The 21,201-nt window shown below is 44.2% G+C and overlaps 2 protein-coding genes and 1 long non-coding RNA gene across 4 annotated transcripts in view; 2 read left to right on the top strand and 1 right to left on the bottom strand.

The window, feature by feature from the left end:
* FRY (FRY microtubule binding protein) overlaps positions 1-21,201 on the top strand; it is a 255,784-nt gene that overhangs the window by 167,669 nt on the left and 66,914 nt on the right. For both annotated transcript variants that reach the window (XM_054973031.1, XM_054973032.1), the window contains exons 38-39: positions 3,456-3,559; positions 7,792-7,977. In XM_054973031.1, the coding sequence (XP_054829006.1) occupies positions 3,456-3,559; positions 7,792-7,977 (290 nt within the window). The remainder of the gene's footprint in view (positions 1-3,455; positions 3,560-7,791; positions 7,978-21,201) is intronic.
* LOC129325410 (uncharacterized) lies at positions 9,662-14,843 on the bottom strand. Its single transcript, XR_008596627.1, has 3 exons — positions 14,699-14,843; positions 10,015-10,418; positions 9,662-9,912 (listed from the first exon to the last, which is right to left on the bottom strand). It is a non-coding gene; the product is annotated as an uncharacterized LOC129325410 (long non-coding RNA).
* On the top strand, positions 12,412-15,262 carry LOC129325408 (uncharacterized). Its single transcript, XM_054973030.1, has 2 exons — positions 12,412-14,925; positions 15,084-15,262. Exon 1 carries the CDS (start codon positions 13,513-13,515, stop codon positions 14,899-14,901), a length of 1,389 nt encoding a protein of 462 aa, XP_054829005.1. The 5' UTR covers positions 12,412-13,512; the 3' UTR covers positions 14,902-14,925; positions 15,084-15,262.

Below are 21,201 nucleotides of genomic sequence, written 5' to 3'. Positions count from 1 at the left end.
AGAGGCTTAAATACATGACACTTCCCAGTGGAGGTTTTACCAACTGGTTGCCATACATGCCAAAATGACAGAGAGATGTTTGTAATAGAGAATCATTGAGATCTTAATCATTTCTGTACCAGCTCATTCTTCCACCAGACTGGTTACCATACATGCTTGTCTGAGCATTGCCTGGAAGACACGGAACTAAAAAACAACTGGAGAGAGAATGTATATTACGGTGTGCAAAATGAGCTGGAAATGCACCCAAAATTCACTGCTTCATTTAATTAAAATGGCTTCCAAAATGGTGAACCCAATTCAGGAAAAGAAGCTGTAATGAGTCCCCCCACCCCCCAAAAAATTGTGTGTTTCATTTAGGTTCTTACTATGTAGCAGTGGTGCAGGCAGGCAGGCACTGGGCCAGTGGCAACATCCTTGTTTTCCCGTTGGTGTGCGGTGTCCCTCAGGGGTCAATACTCTCCCCATTACTGTTTAATGTTTATATGCGCCCCCTCGCCCAGCTGGTGCGGATTTTCAGTCTTGGGTGTAATAAATATGCTGATGACACCCAACTATATCTGATGCTGGACGGACGGCCCGACTCTGCCCCAGATGTCTTGGAGCGTGCCTTCGAAGCTGGGGCTGGGTGGTTGAAGCAGAGCCGGCTGAAATTAAATCCCACAAAGACAGAGGTCCTGCATGTGCGTCTGGGGGCCATGGGCACGGGACTCCGGCTCCCCACTCTTGATGGGGCACTACTTGCACCTGTTTCGAGAGTTAGGAGCCTGGGGGTGATCCTGGATGCCTCCCTGATTATGGAGGCACAGGTTGCAGCTGTTGCCCGATCTTCACTTTTCTATCTAAGACAGGCCCGGCAGCTTGTCCCCTACCTATCAACCCATGACTTAACTGCAGTGATCCAAGCAACTGTGACCTCTAGACTAGACTAGTGCAACACTCTCTACGCAGGGCTTCCCCTGGGCCTGATCCAGAGGCTAAAACTGGTCCAAAATGCAGCTGGGCGAGTAATTGCAAGTGTCCCGATTAGGGAACATATAACACCTATACTACTTCAGCTGCACTGGTTACCAGTTGAGTACCGGTTTTGGTGTTGACCTATAAAGCCCTATGCAGACTGGGCCCAGCGTATCTGGAGGACCACCTCTCCCCATATGTACCCCAGAGGATGCTTCATTCAACAAATAAACAACTGTTGGTAGTCCCTGGCCCAAGGGAGGCCTGCCTGGCCTCGACCAGAGCCAGGGCCTTTTCGGTCCTGGCACTGACCTGGTGGAACTCTCTGTCTGAGGAAACCAGGGCCCGGCGGGATTTGTTATCTTTCCACCGGGCCTGTAAGACAGAGATGTTCCGCCAGGCATATGGTGGAGGCTAGGTTGGGCCCCCCACTGGCCACACTAAAGATCTGTCCACCACCCTACATGTGACCCTAGCCAGGGCTTGAAAAGCAGTATTTTATCATCGCCATCTGAAGAGAAGCTATATTGTATTTATTGTATAAAGTTGTTTTAATGTTATTTGTATAATGTTTTGTCTGTTTTTAACTGTTATTTATGTAAATTGAAATGTTCTACTGCGCCCTAAGCCCACCTGGCAGGGAGGGCAGACTAAAAATCTAATATAATAAATAAATAAATAAACAGCAAGTCTACGAAGAAGTCAGATTCCAAGGGGAGAAACTGAACCCTTAGTGTAATACCAATTAACTTTGTTGGCAGAAAGGAGAATGTTATGTGGTACACATCAGTGTATTTTTTGTTTGGTGCATCCTGGGCAATGGTATTGTTTCCCTGACAATCAAGTCATCAAAAGGGGAGGAACCCTGTCCATCAGCTTTGGAAGCTTTCTTTCAATTTAACTCTGTTGGAGGGGAGGTGCATCTTTGGGGAGGGCACTACCCTGACAACGTCATTGTCTCCCTGTCAATCAGAACTCCAGGGAGCACTTCCACTGACCCTTTCCTGGCTATCAGCTTTGGAAACATTCCTTTAATTTAACTCCATGGAGGGAAGGTACATCTTTTTTATTTTTGGGTGCTACCCTGGCAACAGCATTGTCTCCCTGCCAACGGGATCCTAGAAGCATGACCCCTCCCTGTCTATCAGCCTTGGAATACAGGGCTATGTAAAAGCAGGATTTTTATTTAATGCTGTCACTGCACTGAGCTGCTTGGAGTGCTCTCTTGCTTGAGCACTGCCTTGCCACTGCTGCAATGCCATTACCACTTTGCCAACTAGTTTCCCACCATAGTATGCACCCACTGACACTTGCCTTCTTCAGGCTTCATTGTTGTGTGTTTACATACTGTAGTTGAGGGAAAATTCAGTGGGTTGATGTTTTAGAGGGGGGACTGTGTTCTGTGCAATTTTGATGTGTGCCAAAAAAAATCTGCCCCAGAGCATTCTTTCCCTGAACCCCCTTGAAAAGGACAGTGTGCATCTGCACATATGCAGCCAACACTCGCCTTGTGCATGTAATGTGGGCAAAATGCATGATAATGAAAAAGATTAGATCTGAACTGGCAATGGCCAACCTGAACAAACCAGTAACTGAACAAAGTTCATTCTACAACCCTGGATTCGAAACTGTAACAAAAATTTTCTCAGTGTGCACCCCTGACATATATACTGTTGTCAGTTTGTTTCTGGAGCCAATTTAAAATGCTGGCTATTACAATGCAGTCCTAAGAAAAGTTATAATCTGACCTGGCTGTCCCAGGATAGCTTGATACCATCAGACCTCAGAAGCTAAGCAGGTCTGCACTGATGAGTACTTTTATGGGAGACCATGAAGTCCAGGGCCATTATGCAGAGGCAGGAATGGCAAAACACTTCTGAACATCTCTTGCCTTGAAAGTCTCTTGCTCATAAGTCACCTATGACTTGAGAATACTTTCCACCATCACCACCTAAGCAGAGTTACCCCCTTGTAAGTCCACTGAGGTTAAGGCACTAAATGACCTAGGAACATGATACCTGAAGGACTGTTTCCACCTGTATTAATCTATCCATGACTTAAGAAAGATGGGAGAGGCTGCTTTGCATGACTGCGCTGACAGAGGTGATATTGATGGACAAGCAAAACAAAGCCTCTTCAGCTGTTCCACCCTGAGTGTGGCATACATTGCCCCAAGAGGTCCTTCTGACTCTCTCTTCCCTTTTTGCTTTTGATTTAAAATCTTTCGATTCTGGAATACTGTTAGAGCTGTCTGAGTCCTATTTTATGCTGCATCTGTTTGTTGCTTTTATTGGCTGATGTTTTAGCTTTTTCTGTTTTAATAATAATGTATTCTAGCTTTCATCTTGGTAGCCGCCTTCAGTGCTATATGAATACTGTAAACAAACAACTAAATTGTATGAGAGAGTTAGTGTGTGAAGCCTCCAACTACCACCTGCCAGTGCCTCTGTGTATTAGCGTTTTGAGAATTGGTTCATCTTATTTTTTTTCTTTTTTAGGTGCAATATTGCTGTCATCTTTATGACTGAGATGGTGGTAGATCATAGTGTCAGAGAAGACTGGGCCCTTCATCTCCCATTGTTGCTGCATGCTCTTTTTTTAGGTAAGACATTTTGAGGAAGAATACAGGTTAAAATTATGTTCTCAGTACAGGTGTCTTTGTTACCCACACTTCTTCAATCTTCACACATTTTAAAATGTTGTTTCTGTATTTTTATTCTCACCTGTTACAAAAACTAAAAGGGGTGACCCCAATTAGCTAGAATAATTGTTGATGTAATTTTTCAATTTTTTTTCTCTACAATTTTATGAACTTTAACAATTAACATACTAGCTCAAAAACAAAAAAAACCCATAAATTCTGCCGTCTATGTTTATAAATATGTAAAATTCTGGACCGAGTGAATCCAATTCCTAATAGTTAGAAGTTAATATAGCAGATTATATCACTAAAACTGATGATTTTCCAGGGCCTTTACTTGTGTACCTAGCATGAGACATACAGCTCACCCATTCTCCAGTCCCTGTGGTGGTGGATGGCTCAAGGTCAATAGGAACCCCTATCAATAAGAAGCCCCACAGGGCAAGGGCCTTGCCCACTTTCCTGGAACATGGAGTGGGTGCCTCATGGAGGAACAGTGCTGCTCAGAAGAGCCTCAGGTGTCATGTTCGAGAGCCACATGTCGCTTCTGAATGAATGTTATTGATTTAGCCAATATTGAATGAACAGTGTATGAGAAATGGAGTCGTATTTGTTAGATTTATTTTCTGATAGACCCTGTCAAAGGATGTGGCCCTCAGGAAACTGCATAAAGGATTTGGAAGTACTATGAACATACTTCTGTAGCTGTCTACTTGTTTTTTTCATAAATGTTCTTAATTTGACACTTTCATAAATGATGAAACACATCACAAGAGGTCAAGAAATATAGCTCCAAAACTAATAATCTTCAAAGTTAAAATGAATTTATTGCTAGGAGCAGATAGCATCACATTTTCAGACCAACATCAGGATTTCCACTTGGCTACATTTCTTTGAAGCAGCTAGTGATTTTGCTTCCACTGAATATTTTTATAAACTCTGTTGTAGTTCTCTGTTACGAACCTGTACCTGGGATACTGAATATTCTGGGGGCATACTATTGCGTTTAAGTTGGCCAGTGGACCACACAGCAATGTACATGTATGATTTTTGTTGTTTACTCAAACTCAACTTTCATCTCTCTATAGCTGATTTTCCAAAATATATATGCATAAATTAGAAGCAATATGATGGACCTGAGGATGTTTCTATCTCACTCACTCATGTTTACATACACACACAGCTGCCTTTCCCTAGGATATACTGAATAGAAAAGCCCTTTCTAGCTGCCTAACTGGTTTGAGGCATCAGATGGGAAGGTAAACCAGTGTCCAAGTTCTTTGAAGGTCATCCATCTACTTCTGGCTTTATTTGTGTTATTGTTATTATTGTTTCCTTTTATTTCTAAGTTCTGTTTTTTCTTCTTGTAAGCTTTTTACTATCCTTTTCTTTATTTTTGCTTTCTGCCCTTTTTATCGGGCTTTTAACTCTATGAATAAAATAAAATAAAAATTAAAAGAGCCAGGTGCTGTCCATGAGAATCCTCATCTCTTACTGACATAATCCATAGAGAAGGGCTGGGGCAGAATCAGATGCAAAATTAGTAAGGGTAAAGAGGAGTTTCTGAAAGCTTGATGGGAAATCAAGAGTTCCTATTTGGCTTGGGCATGAAACACTGCTCTGCTGAGAATTAATGATAGCATCCAGGTAGATTGGAAGAAGATCTGCAATGGCTGTGACAACATAATAGCAAGGGAAATGTAAAGATTTACATGTTAGGGAACCGTGTGCTAGGTGTCAGGCACACAGGCCAGATTCTTCCTCAGTGCTGAATCCCTTTGATCTTTCATGCCATGTACATAAGAAGCATCTCATAAACCTACTGTGTCCAGTTCCTGGATGAAGGAGAGTATGTTCCACTCACTACTTTACTTCTAAAACAAGTAAAAGAAACTAGGTTGCTTCATGTGTACTCTTCTGCCTGCTGCTTCCATTTGTTTCCTTGCCCCCTAAAAAAAATATGGTCAGAAAGTGGTTTCAATGCAATCTTATGTAAAGCTATTCCAGTCTCTGTGTGTGTTATTATATGCCATCAAGTCACTTACGACTTATGGCAATCCTATGAATGAATGCCCTCCAAAACATCCTATCATTGACAGCCTTGCTCGAGTCTTGCAATCAGAAAGCCATGGATTTTTTTTATTGAGTCAATCCATCTAACGTTTGGTCTTCCTCTTTTCCTACTGCCTTCAACTTTTTCTAACATTGTGGTCCTTTCTAGTGAATCTTGTCTTGTCATGATGTAACCAAAGTATAATAGCCCCAGTTTCATCATTTCAGCTTCTAGGGAAAATTCAGGCTTGATTTGATCTAGCATCTACTTATTCCTCTTTTTGGCCATCCATAGTATCTGTAAAACTCTTCTCCAACACCACATTTCAAAGGAATCAATTTTCTTCCTATCAGCTTTCCTCATTGTTCAGCTTTTTCATCCATTCATAGTAATGGGGAATATCATAGTGTGGATTATCTTTGTTCCTAGTGACACAACCTTTTCCTTGAGAAATTTTCTAGTTCCTTCATGGGTGCCCTTCCAAGTCTCAGTCTCCTGATTTCTTGGTTGCACGCTCCCTTCTGATTGATAATTGAGCCAAGGAATAGAAAATCTTTATTTCAGTGTCTTCATTGTCAATCTTAAAGTTGTGTAATCCCCCAGTAGTCATTACTGTTGTCTTCTTGATGTTCAGCTGTAATCCTGCTTTGGCACTTTCACGTCTTCACTATTTTCTGCGAGAAATCTGCATATCTCAAATTGCTAATGGTCCTTCCACCAGTTTTCACTCTGCCTTCATCTAAATCTATTCCAGCTTTCCTTATGATATGTTCTGCGTATAGATTGAACAGATAGAGAGATAGTATGCATCCTTCTCTGTCACCTTTGCCAATTGGAAACCATTCTATTTCCCCATAGTAGCCTCTTGTCCAGAGTATAGGTTGCACATCAAAACAATCATTGCTTTTAAAACTTTCTATAGCTTTTCATGACCAACTCAGTTGAAGTCTCTTCTGTAATCTGTAAAATAACTAGTACAGTAGCCACCATAAATTTGCAATATGGTAAGAGAATTTATTGTAAAATTTTGCGCATCACTTTGCTTGCATGGGAAATGAATAAGATGGTTTGATACTTGCTGCAGTCTTTAGTGACTCCTTTTTTTAGAACTGGAATGTAGACTGAGCATTTCCAATCTGTGGGCCATTATTTTGTTTTCCATATTTGTTGGCATATTTTTGTTAAAATTTGATGGCCAGTTTCTATAGCTTAAAATAGCTTTATTGATATCCCATCTACTCATGGTGATTTGTTTCTTCCAATTGCTTTTAGCATAGCTTTGACTTCATTTTCTAAGACTGCAGGTTATTCATCCAAAGAGTCTTCTTTGAAGGAGTAAAGATTTGGGTCCAGTAACACCTTAAAGACCAACTAACATACGAGTTTTCACGGATCAGAGCTCCCTTCATCAAGTATCTGTTGAAGGGAACTCTGACCCTCGAAAGCTCATACCCTGGAAATCTACTTGGTCTTTAAGGTACTATTGAACCCAAATCTTGCTCTTATACTACAAACCAACATGACTACCCACCTGAAACTATCTTCGTTGACTGAGTCTGTCATCCTTTCATCTCTTCTGTGTAGTTCTTCAGTGTATCGTTTCCATCTTTATTTGTTCTGATCAGATAATGTATTTCCATGTTGATCTTTCAGCATCACTAGCTGTGAATTTCCCTTTGATTTTCTGGATCTTTGTTCTCTTTATCATAGCGTGCAGGTAGTTGAAAAGTAGTGTTTAGAATTCTGACTCTATTTCTTTCACCTTTTACTTTTGCTTCTGGTCTGTAATCATTGGGTTTTTGAAGTATGAATGATCAGAAGTGGTTTACTATGGCCTTTTTCTGCACAGTACTAATGGGGATTAGCTGAAGTGTCATTGCTGTTGTCCATGAAAGATCCTCCACCGGTGTCAACCTTCACTACTGCTGCTGCCCAGTAGCTATCCTTCAAGGATTCTTCTGCCTTCAACACCATTGGAACTGTCATCTAAGCCCCTTGAAATCAAGCAGTTATGTAAAGCAGAAAGAAATTCCATCTTTTGTTTGTTTTCTGTATGCCTGAAATCAGTTGATTGCTATTTTTGGAATGTTAATTTGTTTTTACTTCATATTAAATCACTGCTGTTATATCTTTTTCCTAGGCCTTGACCATTACCGTCCTGAAGTCTTTCAGCACAGTAAAAAGTTGCTGCTCCATCTTTTGATTGCTCTGTCATGCAACAATAATTTTCAAGCCATTGCCACGGTGCTGCTTCAGACCAGAGAAGTGAATGAAACCAAGACTCTCACAGTCCACTCGTCTTATTTACCTGAGTACTTCTACACAGGTAGTAAACAGGAAGTTTTGAGTTTGCTTTGACTTGTCACTCATTTGTTTCTGAGCAGCGTTTATTTTTGCATTTGCAGTACATCTGTGCAAATAGCAACAGAAGAGAAATGAAGGATGAGTCAAAATAGTTCATGTAACATAGATTCCTTACTTTGAAAGCATGTTGTATGGGTTCAGCAGAGACCAGTTTACTGCACTTCAGTACCAAAATTCCTCAGCTCAGTAAACCAGATTCCACATGTTGGTTGCAAATATAAATTATATTCTTTGATTACCTTGTGTAATAAATCAATAACCTTTAATTAATTAGGCAGAAATTACATTCAACATCGAAAAGAGTGAAAATGCCTTATGTGATACATTGCTGTATTTGTCATGAAGGAGTTAATCAAGCATAACTAAAAACCATATTGAAGTCAATAGAATTTGAGTGCTTAACAATATATACTTAAGTCCTATTAATTTCAGTGAGATGACAACACAATTTTCATTGTTGGTCTTCTGTGCAGGTCCACATGGGACTGCGTGTGCGCAGGCCTGCCGACCGGACGGATTTTACAGCTTTTTTCTCCTCTAGAGAGGGCACTCTCCTCCCAGAGTGCCTGTGCGGTAGTTTCCCGCCAAAGATGTCCACACTCTGGGGGAGCATGCCCCCCCTTACCCTCAGTTCCTTCTTTGCTGCTGACCAGTTAGGATTGCAGATGAGAGCTTCTCCTCTTTTTGCGAGTTGCTGATCTTCTGTGGAGGAATGGAAGGAGAAAGAGGGCAAAGTAACTTGCTCATGGCTGATAGAGCCCTACTTATGAGAACACAAAGAAGAATGCATTGGTTGGAGCTTTTCATATTCGGGAGCTCCGTCATCGTCGATCCCCTTCTGTAGAGGGATAGAAAGGGAAAGAGGGCAACGCCCCTAATTTGCTCATGGCTGATGAAGCCCTAGTTAAAGATATAAATTCTATATTCTATTTAGATAGTACCACACAGTTGGAACTATTTTTGTATTCTTCTGAGTTGAGTGATGTCATGTAAATTCCATGTCTTGTCCATTAGGGATCCATACACAGACCACTGGGCCTCAAGCAACATTGACAACACTTCATAAGGTGCTCCATTACATGAGATAGGCAAGTTGCAATAGGGCATCTGCTGACGCTGTGGTAAAGAACTATGACCTGGATACTCATCACAATGAGCAGTTTGGCAAGCATTGTTTCAGTGAAGAGTCAACCCTCCTCCTTGTGATAGCTTGCTAAACTCCCATGTGGGAATGCTCAGAAGACCAACAATGAAAACAGAGTTGCAGTTACCTGTAATTGCTGTTCATTGAGGTCTTCTGTGCAGGCACACATACCCTTCCTCCTACCCCACTATGTACTCTTCACTGCTCACATGGAGAAGTCTGGTGGCAAAGGAGAAAGGGGGGGACACGTTCCCCCAGAGCGTGGGCATCTTTGGCAGGAAACTGCTGCGCAGGCACTCTTTGTAGAGAGCACCCCCTGTAGAGGAGAAAAAAGCTGTAAAATCCATCCAGTCAGCCTGTACGGAAGACCTCAATGAGCAGTAGTTGCAGGTAAGTGCAACTCTGTTTTCTTTGGAAATCGTAGCACTCATACGAGTCTGGTCATGACTCCACTGGCAAGGCTGCATATGAGTGGCCTACAACTATGGTTCATCTACGGTCTTCCTGTGCAGTCCCACATGGGACTGCGCACGCGCAGGCCTGCCGATACCGGAGATTTTAATAGCTAAACACCACCAGGGGGCGCTCCCGCCTCTCAGCGCGCATGCGCGGCCGCTTTCCCGCCGAAACGGCCCTTAAGAGGCGGAGCGCCCCTCACATACCCTCAGTTTCTCTTTCGCCGCCGATCGTTGAGGTTTAACAGCTTTCTTCGTTCGCGATGTCTGAGAAGGCCTTGTTTAAGCGTTGCGAGACCTGCAATCGTAAGATGACAAGGTCGGATGGCCATTCCATTTGTTTGTATTGCCTTGGGGAAACTCACAACACTCAGGCGTGCAAGCATTGCCGCGCGTTTACCTCCAAGGCCCGGGCGGAACGGACGGATCGTTTGCATGCCTTTCTCTGGCAGCGTGCGATGTCGGTCGAGGACCCTCCACCGAAGTCTTCGTCTGCTCCGTCTGCGTCCTCTCGTCCTCCTGTACCTTCGGGTTCCAAGACTCCTCGTTCTCAGCCGTCTCCGAGTCGCTCGGAGTCGAGGTCCGAGAGGATCCCTTCGGGTCGGAGTTTGTCGGAACCGACCGCTTCGGTTCCGAGACATCTAGCAAGTCGACCTCCCTCGATCTCGTCGGCTGTCTCGGCTTCGCCTGCTCGTGGCGCCCATAGAGGTTCGACTCCGTCGGTTCCGAGGTCGACTCCGCCAACTCAGACCACCTCTACGGTTCCGATGACTTCGGATCCTGCTGTGAGACCGAAGGCCGTTCCTGAAAAGAAAAAGAAGAAGCATAAGCATTCCAGTAAGCATGATAAGGCAGTGTTGGAAGGCTTACTCACCTCTTCCCCGTCGGTTCCGGTCGACTCCGCTCCCGTCCCAGTGGAGCAGCGAGCAGAGGCGAGTGATCGTCCGCAGTCCAAGACTCCTCCGGACCGGGTGGCTCAGGAGGACGATGTCATTCTCCTCGAGAAGCCTCTTACCCCTTCCGGTCGGGCTCGATCGGCCTCGTACGAATCGGACTCTATTCAGTCGGCTCGGAGTCGAAGGAGTCGGTCCGCCCGTCGCTCTAGCTGTCGGACCCTACGGTCCTATCGGAGCCGATCCAGGGAGAGTCGACGTCGAGATGATCCTGTCCCTCGTTACTCTAGTAGGGAGAGTTCATACTACTCGGACCGGCATTATAGAGGTGCTTCGTTGTCTCCCTCATTTCGAGTCGGTTCCGATGTTGGCTATGACCCGTCCCGCCTCCCGTCGGATCGGGTCTCTCCACGACCCCGGGCCCGTTACAGTGTTTCTCCTCTGTCGGAGTCACCTGAAAAGGAGATTGGGCCATCTGATGAGGCCTCACTTACTGATGATTTTCGGGCCTACAACGAGTTGCTCCAAAGAATGGCGAAAGCCCTGGACCTTGAAGTGACTTCCACTGAATCTAAATTTACTGATAAGATATTGCAACATATCTATTCGGGTTCTACTCCCTCGATTGCCTTTCCCCTTATTGAGGGGTTTGCTGATCTATGGAAGAAGCTGCAGTCTCGACCTGCGTCTGCTACCGCCACTAATCGAAAAGTGGAGAGCTTGTACCGAACCAAGGACGATGCTCATCCGTTCCTGGCCGTTCACCCTCCTCCATCCTCACTTGTCACCGAGGAGATGCAAGCTCGGCCTCGCCAGGGCTCGCTATCGGCTCCAACTGACAAGGATAGTAGAAAGAGCGATGCCTTGGGTAGGAAGTTGTATACTTCGGCTACGTTTGGCATCAAAGTGGCGAATTATGCCGCAATGATGGCGGCTTATCAGCTGTTTTTATGGAAGAAGGTGGCGTCTTTTCTTCCTAAGCTTCCCGAAGATCAGCGCACTCTGCTTCGGGTCATTCAGGAGGAGGCTGTTCGTCTCTCCAGACACCAAATTAATGTTGGGAGAAGTATGGCTGACACTGCGTCTCGATCACTTCTCTCCTCGGTGGTACTGCGCAGGTACGCATGGCTTCGCACGACCGCCCTGCCAGTTGAGACAAGGAACAGGGTTGAGGACCTGCCGTTCGAGGGCACCACTCTGTTTTCAGAGAAAACTGACGAGTTCCTCTCTAAGAAGAGGACTGATCGTTTGACAGCCCGCTCGTATGGGGTTCTACACCAGCCGTCGCAGCAGCCTTCTCGCCCATACTATCGCTCCTTCCAGCGTGGCAGACAACACCGCTATCAGCCCTATCAAGGGTATGCTTACCAGCAGCGCAGGAGCTACCAGAGCCCACAATCTGCCTTTCCCAGACGAAGGCAGGGCCAACGTCCCAAGCCTGGTTCCCAACAGCATCAGGCCAAGGACCAGGACCAATTACATAAGCAATTCTGACAATCACAGGGACCTGACCCCACATTTGGGGACAGGCTTAATGCTTTTTTGGATGCCTGGTGTTCAATTTGTTCCGATGTTTGGGTTTTGTCTATTATCCAGTTTGGTTATAAAGTTGAATTTCTTGGTTTACCTTACCTACGTCTCCCTGTGTTTTCTTCTGACCCCCCTCGTTCAGAGATCCTGGGAGAGCTCTCAGCCCTATTGCAGAAAGGGGCTATAGAGGAGATTCCGGTTGCTTCAGCTGGTTTGGGGTTCTATTCCAACCTCTTTTTAGTGGAGAAGAAGGATGGTGGGCTTCGGCCTATCCTGGATCTTAGGGGTTTGAATAAATTTATACGAGTTCGTAAATTCAAAATGGTTACTTTACAGATGGTTTTGACCTTGTGGCCCCAACAGTCGTGGTTTGCAGTCCTGGATCTGAAGGATGCGTATTTTCATATTTCAATTTTCCCTGAACACAGGAAATTTTTACGTTTTGTCTATGGGCAACGTGTCTTTCAATACAATGTTTTACCCTTTGGGTTGGCCACTGCACCTAGGGTGTTCACCAAGTGTGTGGCAGTAGTGGTGGCTCATTTACGTCTCCAGGGCTGCCAGATCTTTCCTTATCTGGATGACTGGCTCTTGGTTGGTGATTCTGCTGACTCTGTGTCCAATCAGGTGTATCTCACCTTAAATTTATGTTTACGCCTGGGTCTTTTTGTTAATCAGAAGAAGTCCAAGTTGACCCCGGTGCGCTCCATCCAATTTATTGGAGTGGTTTTGGATGGTGTTCGGGATGCAGGCTTCTTGCCTTCAGAGCGTGCTGCAAAAATTAAGAGGCTTATTTCGACCCTTCAGAGGTGTCGTTTCCAATCTGTTCGCTTTATCCAGACCCTTTTGGGTTGCATGGCTTCTACTACGGCTGTGGTTCCGCTGGCCAGGTTATTTATGCGACCCTTCCAATTGTGGTTCAATTCAGTATTCTCACCGGCCCGTGATTCTCAAAATAGGAGACTTTCCGTCCCTAGGGGGGTGCTGTCCTCCCTGGAGTGGTGGCGGGATGATGCTAATTTATTTAAAGGGATGGAGTTTGGTTTTCACCAAACTCATCTGTCCGTAACTTCCGATGCTTCCCTTTTCGGTTGGGGGGCTCACTGTGCTGGCCTTTATGCCCATGGGTTATGGTCTGAATCTGAACGTGAGGAACATATTAATGTTCTTGAGTTGCGGGCAATTTTATATGCATTGATCTCCTTTACAGATGTCGTGCGGAACAAGTCCGTTCAGGTCCTGACCGACAACACGACGGCGATGTTTTACATCAACAAGCAAGGTGGCACGGCGTCTGTGGCTCTCTGCACAGAGGCGATGAGACTCTGGAAGTGGGCCATAGATCATGCTGTCTGGCTGCATGCAGTTCACATCCCGGGGGTACAGAATTCCATGGCGGACCACCTGAGCAGGCTCCACAGGGAAAACTACGAGTGGTCCCTCCAGGACAAGTATCTCGCCCCTATCTTCTCGGAATGGGGGACTCCGGAGTTGGACCTGTTTGCGACTGTGGAAAATCGCAAGGTCCTAGCTTATTGTTCCAGAGGAGGAGTAGGCCCAGAATCAAGTGGGGACGCGTTTCAGTTAAGTTGGTCAGGTCCCCTGTGTTATGCCTTCCCTCCGTTCCCGCTTCTGGCACGGGTCCTCAGCAAGATCCAGAGGGACAGAGCGTCCGTCATCCTGGTGACCCCGTATTGGCCGAGGCAACCATGGTTTCACTCCCTTCTGAGTCTACAGACTCAATCGATCCGTCTCCCGGTGGTTCCCGATCTCCTGACCTGCGGGGGGGTTCTTCACCACGACATCAGGAGACTCAAACTCACAGCGTGGTTGATCAGGCCGGGGCTGCCTTCTCCGAGGCTGTGACTAATGTTCTCTTAAATGCTAGACGTTTGTCTACCAGGCAGTCTTATGCCCTTAAGTGGGACAAATTTTCTGTGTGGTGTAGTCGCAGGGGTTTGGATCCTTTTGAGTCCACCCTTTCTGAGATTTTGGATTTTTTGTGGGAGGTAAAGCAAGAGGGTTTGGCCAACTCCTCAGTCAAGGTTTATCTGGCAGCCATCTCTGCCTTTCACCCTCCAGTGGATAGAAAGTCTGTTTTTTCCCACTATTCTGCCAAATTATTTTTGAGGGGATTGAATAATTTGTTTCCCCCTGTGCGGGCTTTGGTCCCTCAGTGGTCGTTGCCCCTGGTTCTGACTCGTTTGATGTCTAAGCCGTTTGAACCCTTGGCTTCCTGTCCGCTTCGTTTTTTGTCCATGAAAGTGGCCTTTTTGGTTGCGGCTACTTCAGCCAGGAGGGTTGGGGAGCTGGCAGCGTTATCTTGCGAGCCCCCTTATTTGAAATTTCACCCTGAGAAGGTCGTTCTTCGTACAAAGGTTGAGTTTTTACCTAAAGTAGTATCCCGTTTTCATTTATCTCAGGAATTGGTTCTGCCGGTTTTCTTTCCGACTCCGGCTTCTGAGGCAGAGGCGGCCCTTCATTCTTTGGATGTTCGCAGGGCCATTTTATTTTATTTAGATAGGGTAAAACCATTTAGGATTGACTCTAATTTGTTTATTTGTTTTGCTGGACCGAAGAAGGGTAACCGGGCTTCGGCTCAGACTATCTCTAGATGGGTGGTCCAGGCTATACTGACCTGTTATTCTGCTGCTAACCTACCTTGTCCTTTGCAAGTGCATGCCCACTCCACCAGGTCCCAGGCGTCGTCAGCGGCTCTCTTCAGAGGTGTTCCACTCCAGGACATCTGCAGGGCGGCGACGTGGGCCTCGGCGGATACCTTTGTGAAGCATTATGCGCTGGATATCCTAGATAGAAAGGAGACAGCGGTGGGCACGGCAGTTCTGCACTCCATCTTTGAGTGATGCTTTGGCGTCACCTCCACCCAGGTATTTAGCTTTGGAATCTTCCCATGTGGGACTGCACAGGAAGACCGTAGATGAAAAACAGGTTTTACTTACCATAACTGTTGTTCATCTAGGTCTTCCGTGCAGGCACACATGCCCTCCCTCCTTCCCCGCTAACTCTCTTGGTACTTACCTTGCAGGGGGCGGCGAAAGAGGAACTGAGGGTATGTGAGGGGCGCTCCGCCTCTTAAGGGCCGTTTCGGCGGGAAAGCGGCCGCGCATGCGCGCTGAGAGGCGGGAGCGCCCCCTGGTGGTGTTTAGCTATTAAAATCTCCGGTATCGGCAGGCCTGCGCGTGCGCAGTCCCATGTGTGCCTGCACGGAAGACCTAGATGAACAACAGTTATGGTAAGTAAAACCTGTTTTTGCTATCTGTCCATAACCCCACAATACATGCCCAGAATAAAAAAGTATTCCATTCCCAGAGCAGTTGTTAAGTTGCTGCACTGCGGGTTATCTGATCCCCATCTAATTACAGGGGTCCAATTTGGCTCCTCTAAAATCGAAGCCACATTTACCACAGATGCTTCGATGGAGAGCTGGGGGGCATGTTGTGACCATTTCACAACCCACGGTACTGCCTACTAACACATTCCTCCCCCTTCCCTTGCCATGCTGGTGTAATTTGAATCCTTTTTTTAAATAAAAAAGTTATGACTGGGTTTTTTGAAGTTTTTGTTTATTTTTCCATTTTCATAGTGCTCCCTATTGTACAATTCAAGGGAGAACTGCAATATAGCTCACTAAAAAGTAATGAAAAAGTAAACTAACCTGGTAAACACCAGCACAGTTTCAGTATTAAGCTGCCATTTTGTAAAACGTTTCCCATTCTCTCCCCCCCCCCTTTTTATTAAGCTCTAGTCTCACATGTACTCTGCTTGTTGATTACAGAAAAATAATGCTGTAAGCAGGCATTCCTTACAGCTATTCCCCCCTCCCTTATTTCCCTAGGACTAGAAATTGTGCTACGAGTCCAGACTTTACTTGCATAACAAAATGATAGAAATCACTCTGAGAAAATAACGTGTATCTAATTCTCAACAGGGCCTCATGTGGATATTTATATCTGTGGATTGGGGCCATATAGAGAGAGCAGACATTTTTCTATAAACCTAGGGTAACCCCCAGATTTGCTGAAGAATATGAAAAGTTTTTTAAAAATAGAAGGGTAATATAAATCCCTCCAGAGAATTGTTGTTTGTGCTTGTGGAAACAATGCACCTTTATTGACTTGGTAGCATCCACTCACCTTGTGTTGTGTGTGAGACGGAGGAAGAGGATGGACAGGTGAGCCTGCAGAGCTTTGGGGATGACAGGTGGGCAGAGTGGCTGAGGGGGCAGGTGAACTAGATTCCTCCTCCCCTGTAGAGAGCAGCAGGAAACAGGCTTGCAGAGGTGACCATGCTGCAGGTGGATTTCCGCCTCCCCCCACAACTCTTGTGGGTCCCCACTTCTAATTTTCTATTTCCTACATTGTTGTACATGAATGCAGTATATTTTTAAAAAACAGTGCCTCTTTTCTCAAACTTCCCTCTTAACAAATTTCAAAAAATCTCAGGGCGTTCATAAAGTCTCTTCACAAATTTTTGCTTTAACAGGTCTTGTTTAAACTTTCACATACTTTCAAAGTAAGTATATTCCAGGGGTCTCTCCTGCGATATTTTAAATCCGCAGTTCACCCTTGTGTACAATTCTCCAATTATAGCAGTGAAAATATAGCAGATTATGCCTGGAAAGAAGAGAGGGACAATTCTTCATGTGGAGCTGTATAGCACGGGTGTTGAAAATGGTTTAATTTACTTTAAATGTGAATCAGTGGTTTCAGTTCTATTAAAATGGAAAACAATCTCGACAGCTTCAGAAATAGAATTTGCTGCTTTTGCAATGTTAAGTGTTTGTTGTGTTTGTAAACTGCCAGTCTTTGAGGATACTGGAACATCCTTGAGTTGTTTATAAAAAAAATTATTCTTTAAAAAAATCCAGTTGAAACAAAGGATTATACTGGAAGAAAGTCCACTAAAGGAGAATTTTATGCAAAGATACTTTCGAGATGCATTATGTTTTGATACGCTGGATGTATGTAAAAATAATGATGTGAATGAATGTAACCATGTGAACTAAGATGATTTCACCCCAAGGCCTGTGTGATTTGCCCCATCAGTGTGGTTAAGACTTTTTCATACAGCATCCAGCCACGTCAGTTTGCCCTGTTGAAAAACGGTTTGTGCAGAGCCCATCTGCAAGCTTAGTGCTGCTTTAGCCTGAGCACTAACTTTGTCACCAGCAATTAAATACAAGATTTCTTTGTCTTCTGGAAGTATTTGGCCAAGTATACCAAGATGCCTAAGGCTAGACCTAATTGCATATTTTAGGAGATAGTGCTATGTACAAGTGATAAAATGAGATAGTAAACTAGAAAAGAACCATGCAAAGTAGAACCAAAAATACCACTTGTGTAATTTTCTTTCGTGACATGGTGCTACTCTAAACGTAGCTCTTGTCAGACCAAGTCTAGAGTATTTGGTTCTGAGCTTCATGCTCCGAAAAAACATCAACATATTTGGAACTAGTTTGAGGTGGAACAGATAGAAATAAATGTTAGCATCTGAATGTTTGATTTGTGCCATAGTGCATTAATATCAATCACAAGGCAATGAGACAGCTTACGCAAGTAGGGAGGAGAGACTTGTGTAAGATAGAACACAGCAGTATAACAGGATGAGCTATTTGGAGAAAACTAAACATGGGGATAAAATATTAAAGGGAAAAACGTCTTGTGGAAACTGGTTGAGTGGGCACAGTTAGTCTACAGGCCTGCAGAGGCCTGTAGTCAGCCTTCCTCAGTAGTTCGGACTGCCACATTTCTAGGTGCTACTTTCAGTGGTTCAGGTGGGGTGATTGTGCTTGTACTGACGTGAAGGAACAGCAGCCAGGCATCATGCTTAGATGAAGCTCTGGCCAACTGCTATCCAATTAGTTCCAAATCAAACCCATGGCCATTAGCACCATAGCCAGCCTGTTTCCCTAGGTGAGGGGCAAAACTGTGGTCCAAGTGGGGTAGTGTATTCATTGACTACTGCCCTTTCATTGTGCCAATGGATATTGGTCAGAACTACTGACTGAATGTTATGTGATAGCAGAATGCTCATTTATTTATAGTTTCAGGTGGGTAGGTATGTTTGTCTGCAGAAGAACAGCAAGATTCAAGTCCAGTGGCACTTTAAAGACCAACAAGATTTTCAGGGTATAAGTGTTCAAGAGTCAAAGATATGTGATGATGGAAACTTTGACTCTTGAAAGCTTATACCTTGAAAATCTTGTTGGTTGTTAAGGTGCCACTGGACTCAAATCTTGCTATTTATTTTTGTATTTATTTAGCTATTTGCTTGCTTGTTTATTATTTATTTATTTGGAGAATTTATATGCTTCCTCCTTAGAGACCATTTGTGGTTGTAGTCTGCTAAGTGACATGTTATAGATGCTTTTCTGTCATTGTGCTTACTATAATTCTCTGGGCCAGTTCACAAATGACTCAGTGTGTGTAAGTTTTTACAGTCAGCAAAATATTTGAACAAGCCTTGCATTCACATACTCTTCTCCAGCACATACAATTTTTAATGAAAACCAAGGCATAAACCCTATATGAAGCAGCCTCGGTTTAATGATCCACCCTTTCCCCTTGTTTTATAGTAGATATGGATCACATGAGAGGGCCCAACAGCACATGAAGCCAGGCCTATTCCTATGTCCCGTCACATGTATAACCTGCAGCAGGGCCAGCCAAAATGGCCCAAGCACCCCCCCCCCCACAAACTCCCACAATGTCTAACTGTGATAAGGATCCCAGGTCTGCTGGTGGGGGTGGGGATCCCTCATTCCCACCCTCCGCCGCCCACCACCACTCACCTGGCTGGTCCAGGTGGGGAGGGTATGGGAATGGGCCTCCTGGGCACACTCCTGGGGTGGTGCAACAACATCAGTTCCTGGGAGTGATGTCATTGCGGCACCCTGAGAGCGCTCCTGTGCTTTGCAGCAAGCCAATTTGGGCCCCAAATGGCCCAAATCACTTCCCAGAAGTGATGTTGTCATGCAAGCATGGGAGCACATGCTTTGTGCAAGCTTGAGGAGTGAAGACAAGGTAAGTGCTAGGCCTGACCCCCCTCACCCACACACTGGGAGGGTCAAGGCTCCTGGCAATCCTCAACTGTGAAGATGTTGATGTGCCAGCAAACTAAAAAGATGGCAAAATGAGTGCGGCACTTGTCAGATAGGTCTGGAGCCAGCGACACTCCAGTGGCACTGCCAGCATCGCAGGGACTTGGCTGAGATTTCGACTTGGCTGTTGGAGTTGCAGTTGATGGAAGGTTATGATAGGCATAAGTCATGACTGTTGCCTTCTCCTGCACCACGGGCTCCAGCAGTGCTGCCAGTGCCGCAGTTGCTTGGGCACAGATTTGGCACTGGGTACCATGTGAAATGTTGTAATTTGTCACTGTCAGCATACATAACAGGGGTTGCGTACTTCTGACCTACATACCAATTTGAGAGGGCACTTAGAAAGAACAACAAAGATAATTCAGATATGTAAATATTGACGTTCTCCTGTCACTAATCATTTGCAGAGTTCTTTTTTTTTGTCCTAAATGAAGTAAGCAGATAGATAAATATCCAAACATGCAGTGAGGAATAACAGTTTGAAATAATGTTGTACTGTAAGCATGCATGAATAAAAACTTTACTGCTGCCTTTGGAAAAAAATAATGCTTTGTTTGATAAAGGTTGAAACCTTATCATTTTTAGTCTGTAAACTTCTGAAAAAAATACTTCTGAAAAAGTAGTGGCATGATAAATCTGTACTAACTGATTTGGTGTTCTGCCAGAAAGATTGATGTTCATGATTTTTATCACAAAGCTCTCAAAGTAAAGTAGGTAGTAGCAGTTTAAAAAAACATGTGCAAAGTTTCACACCAAAACTTTTTAAAATATCTGGAAAAATAAGAAAAAGATTAACTTTATACCCATTACCGCCCCCCACACGTGTGTGTATAATTATAAAATAATGTTTTATAAAATTTTGTAAATATCCTCTTTTCTGTCCAATGCTCTAATATACACAAGTAATAAATTTCTATATTTAAAAACCCCATTTCATTTTTTTTCTAGAATTGACTGTTTCTCATGGTCTTTATTTTCCACATATGGAGGTCCTATTAAACCAGGGTGAAACTACTTTTTTTGTTAGCAAATATTATCACCTGTCATTTTGGAATAGGAAAAATCATTCAGATATGCAAAAACTTCTATTTTATACTATCTGATCTCTGACTCTTCATGGCAATTGAATTGTTTGAAAATGCAGATTGAACTACTGTAATGTGCTTTACCTGGGTATGCATTTGAAGACAGTCAAAACTTCATCTGTTTTAGAACATGAGAGTTCATGACTGCTCATGACAGCTCAAATGCTGACCAGGGCTTGACAAAGTGAACACAATATTATATATTATTATATAATATATAATATTATATAATATATAATATTATAATATATAATATATAATAATATAATATAATATATAAACAATATTATACAGTTACATCCACTTTGTTTCTAGGCACAATACAATGTGTGGTTTTGACCTTTGATGCCCTTAGCAGCTGGGGCCCAAAGTACTCAAATTCCTTTCACTGCATGTTCCAGCAGGTGCCCTGATGTTATCCAGAGGCAGGGGCACCGCTGCTGGAATCTCTACTGTCACAGGCTCATTTAGGGGGGAGCTGTACAAGGGCCTTTAAAGCAGACTGAGAAACTCCCTTTTCCCCTGGGCCTCATGTAACCCTTCCTTACAGACCTTTCGGCAGCAGCTGAAAACATACTTATTCCCTGGATTTTAGCTGTTGTATTATGTGCTGTAGTTGTTATTCCAATTCTTAGCATTTATCTGTTTCATTGTTGAAAGCCTCCTTGAAGGTTTGCTTAGAAAAGAGGCAGATAAGTCCCTTAAAATAAATAAACATTCTTCCTTCTAAAAGTCTGGCCTCAGGTGTGGTTAGGGTTGCCAAACGGCCTGGAGAAAAAAATGTCCTGTCACTTTAATAGACTTAACGTATGGACCTGGGCAGCTGAGCTTTTCATAGCATCCTCAGGTAAGTACCATCCCATTTATCTTCTAGTAAAGGGACAAGACAATTTTTTCCACATCACTTGGCAACCCTAGTTGTAGAACATTCCATATTTATCTTCCTCTTTTCTGTTGCT

Source organism: Eublepharis macularius, chromosome 3 (assembly GCF_028583425.1).
Source record: "Eublepharis macularius isolate TG4126 chromosome 3, MPM_Emac_v1.0, whole genome shotgun sequence".
In the NCBI taxonomy this organism is placed as follows: Eukaryota; Metazoa; Chordata; class Lepidosauria; order Squamata; family Eublepharidae; genus Eublepharis; species Eublepharis macularius.
This window is presented reverse-complemented; position numbering and strand designations above follow the sequence as displayed.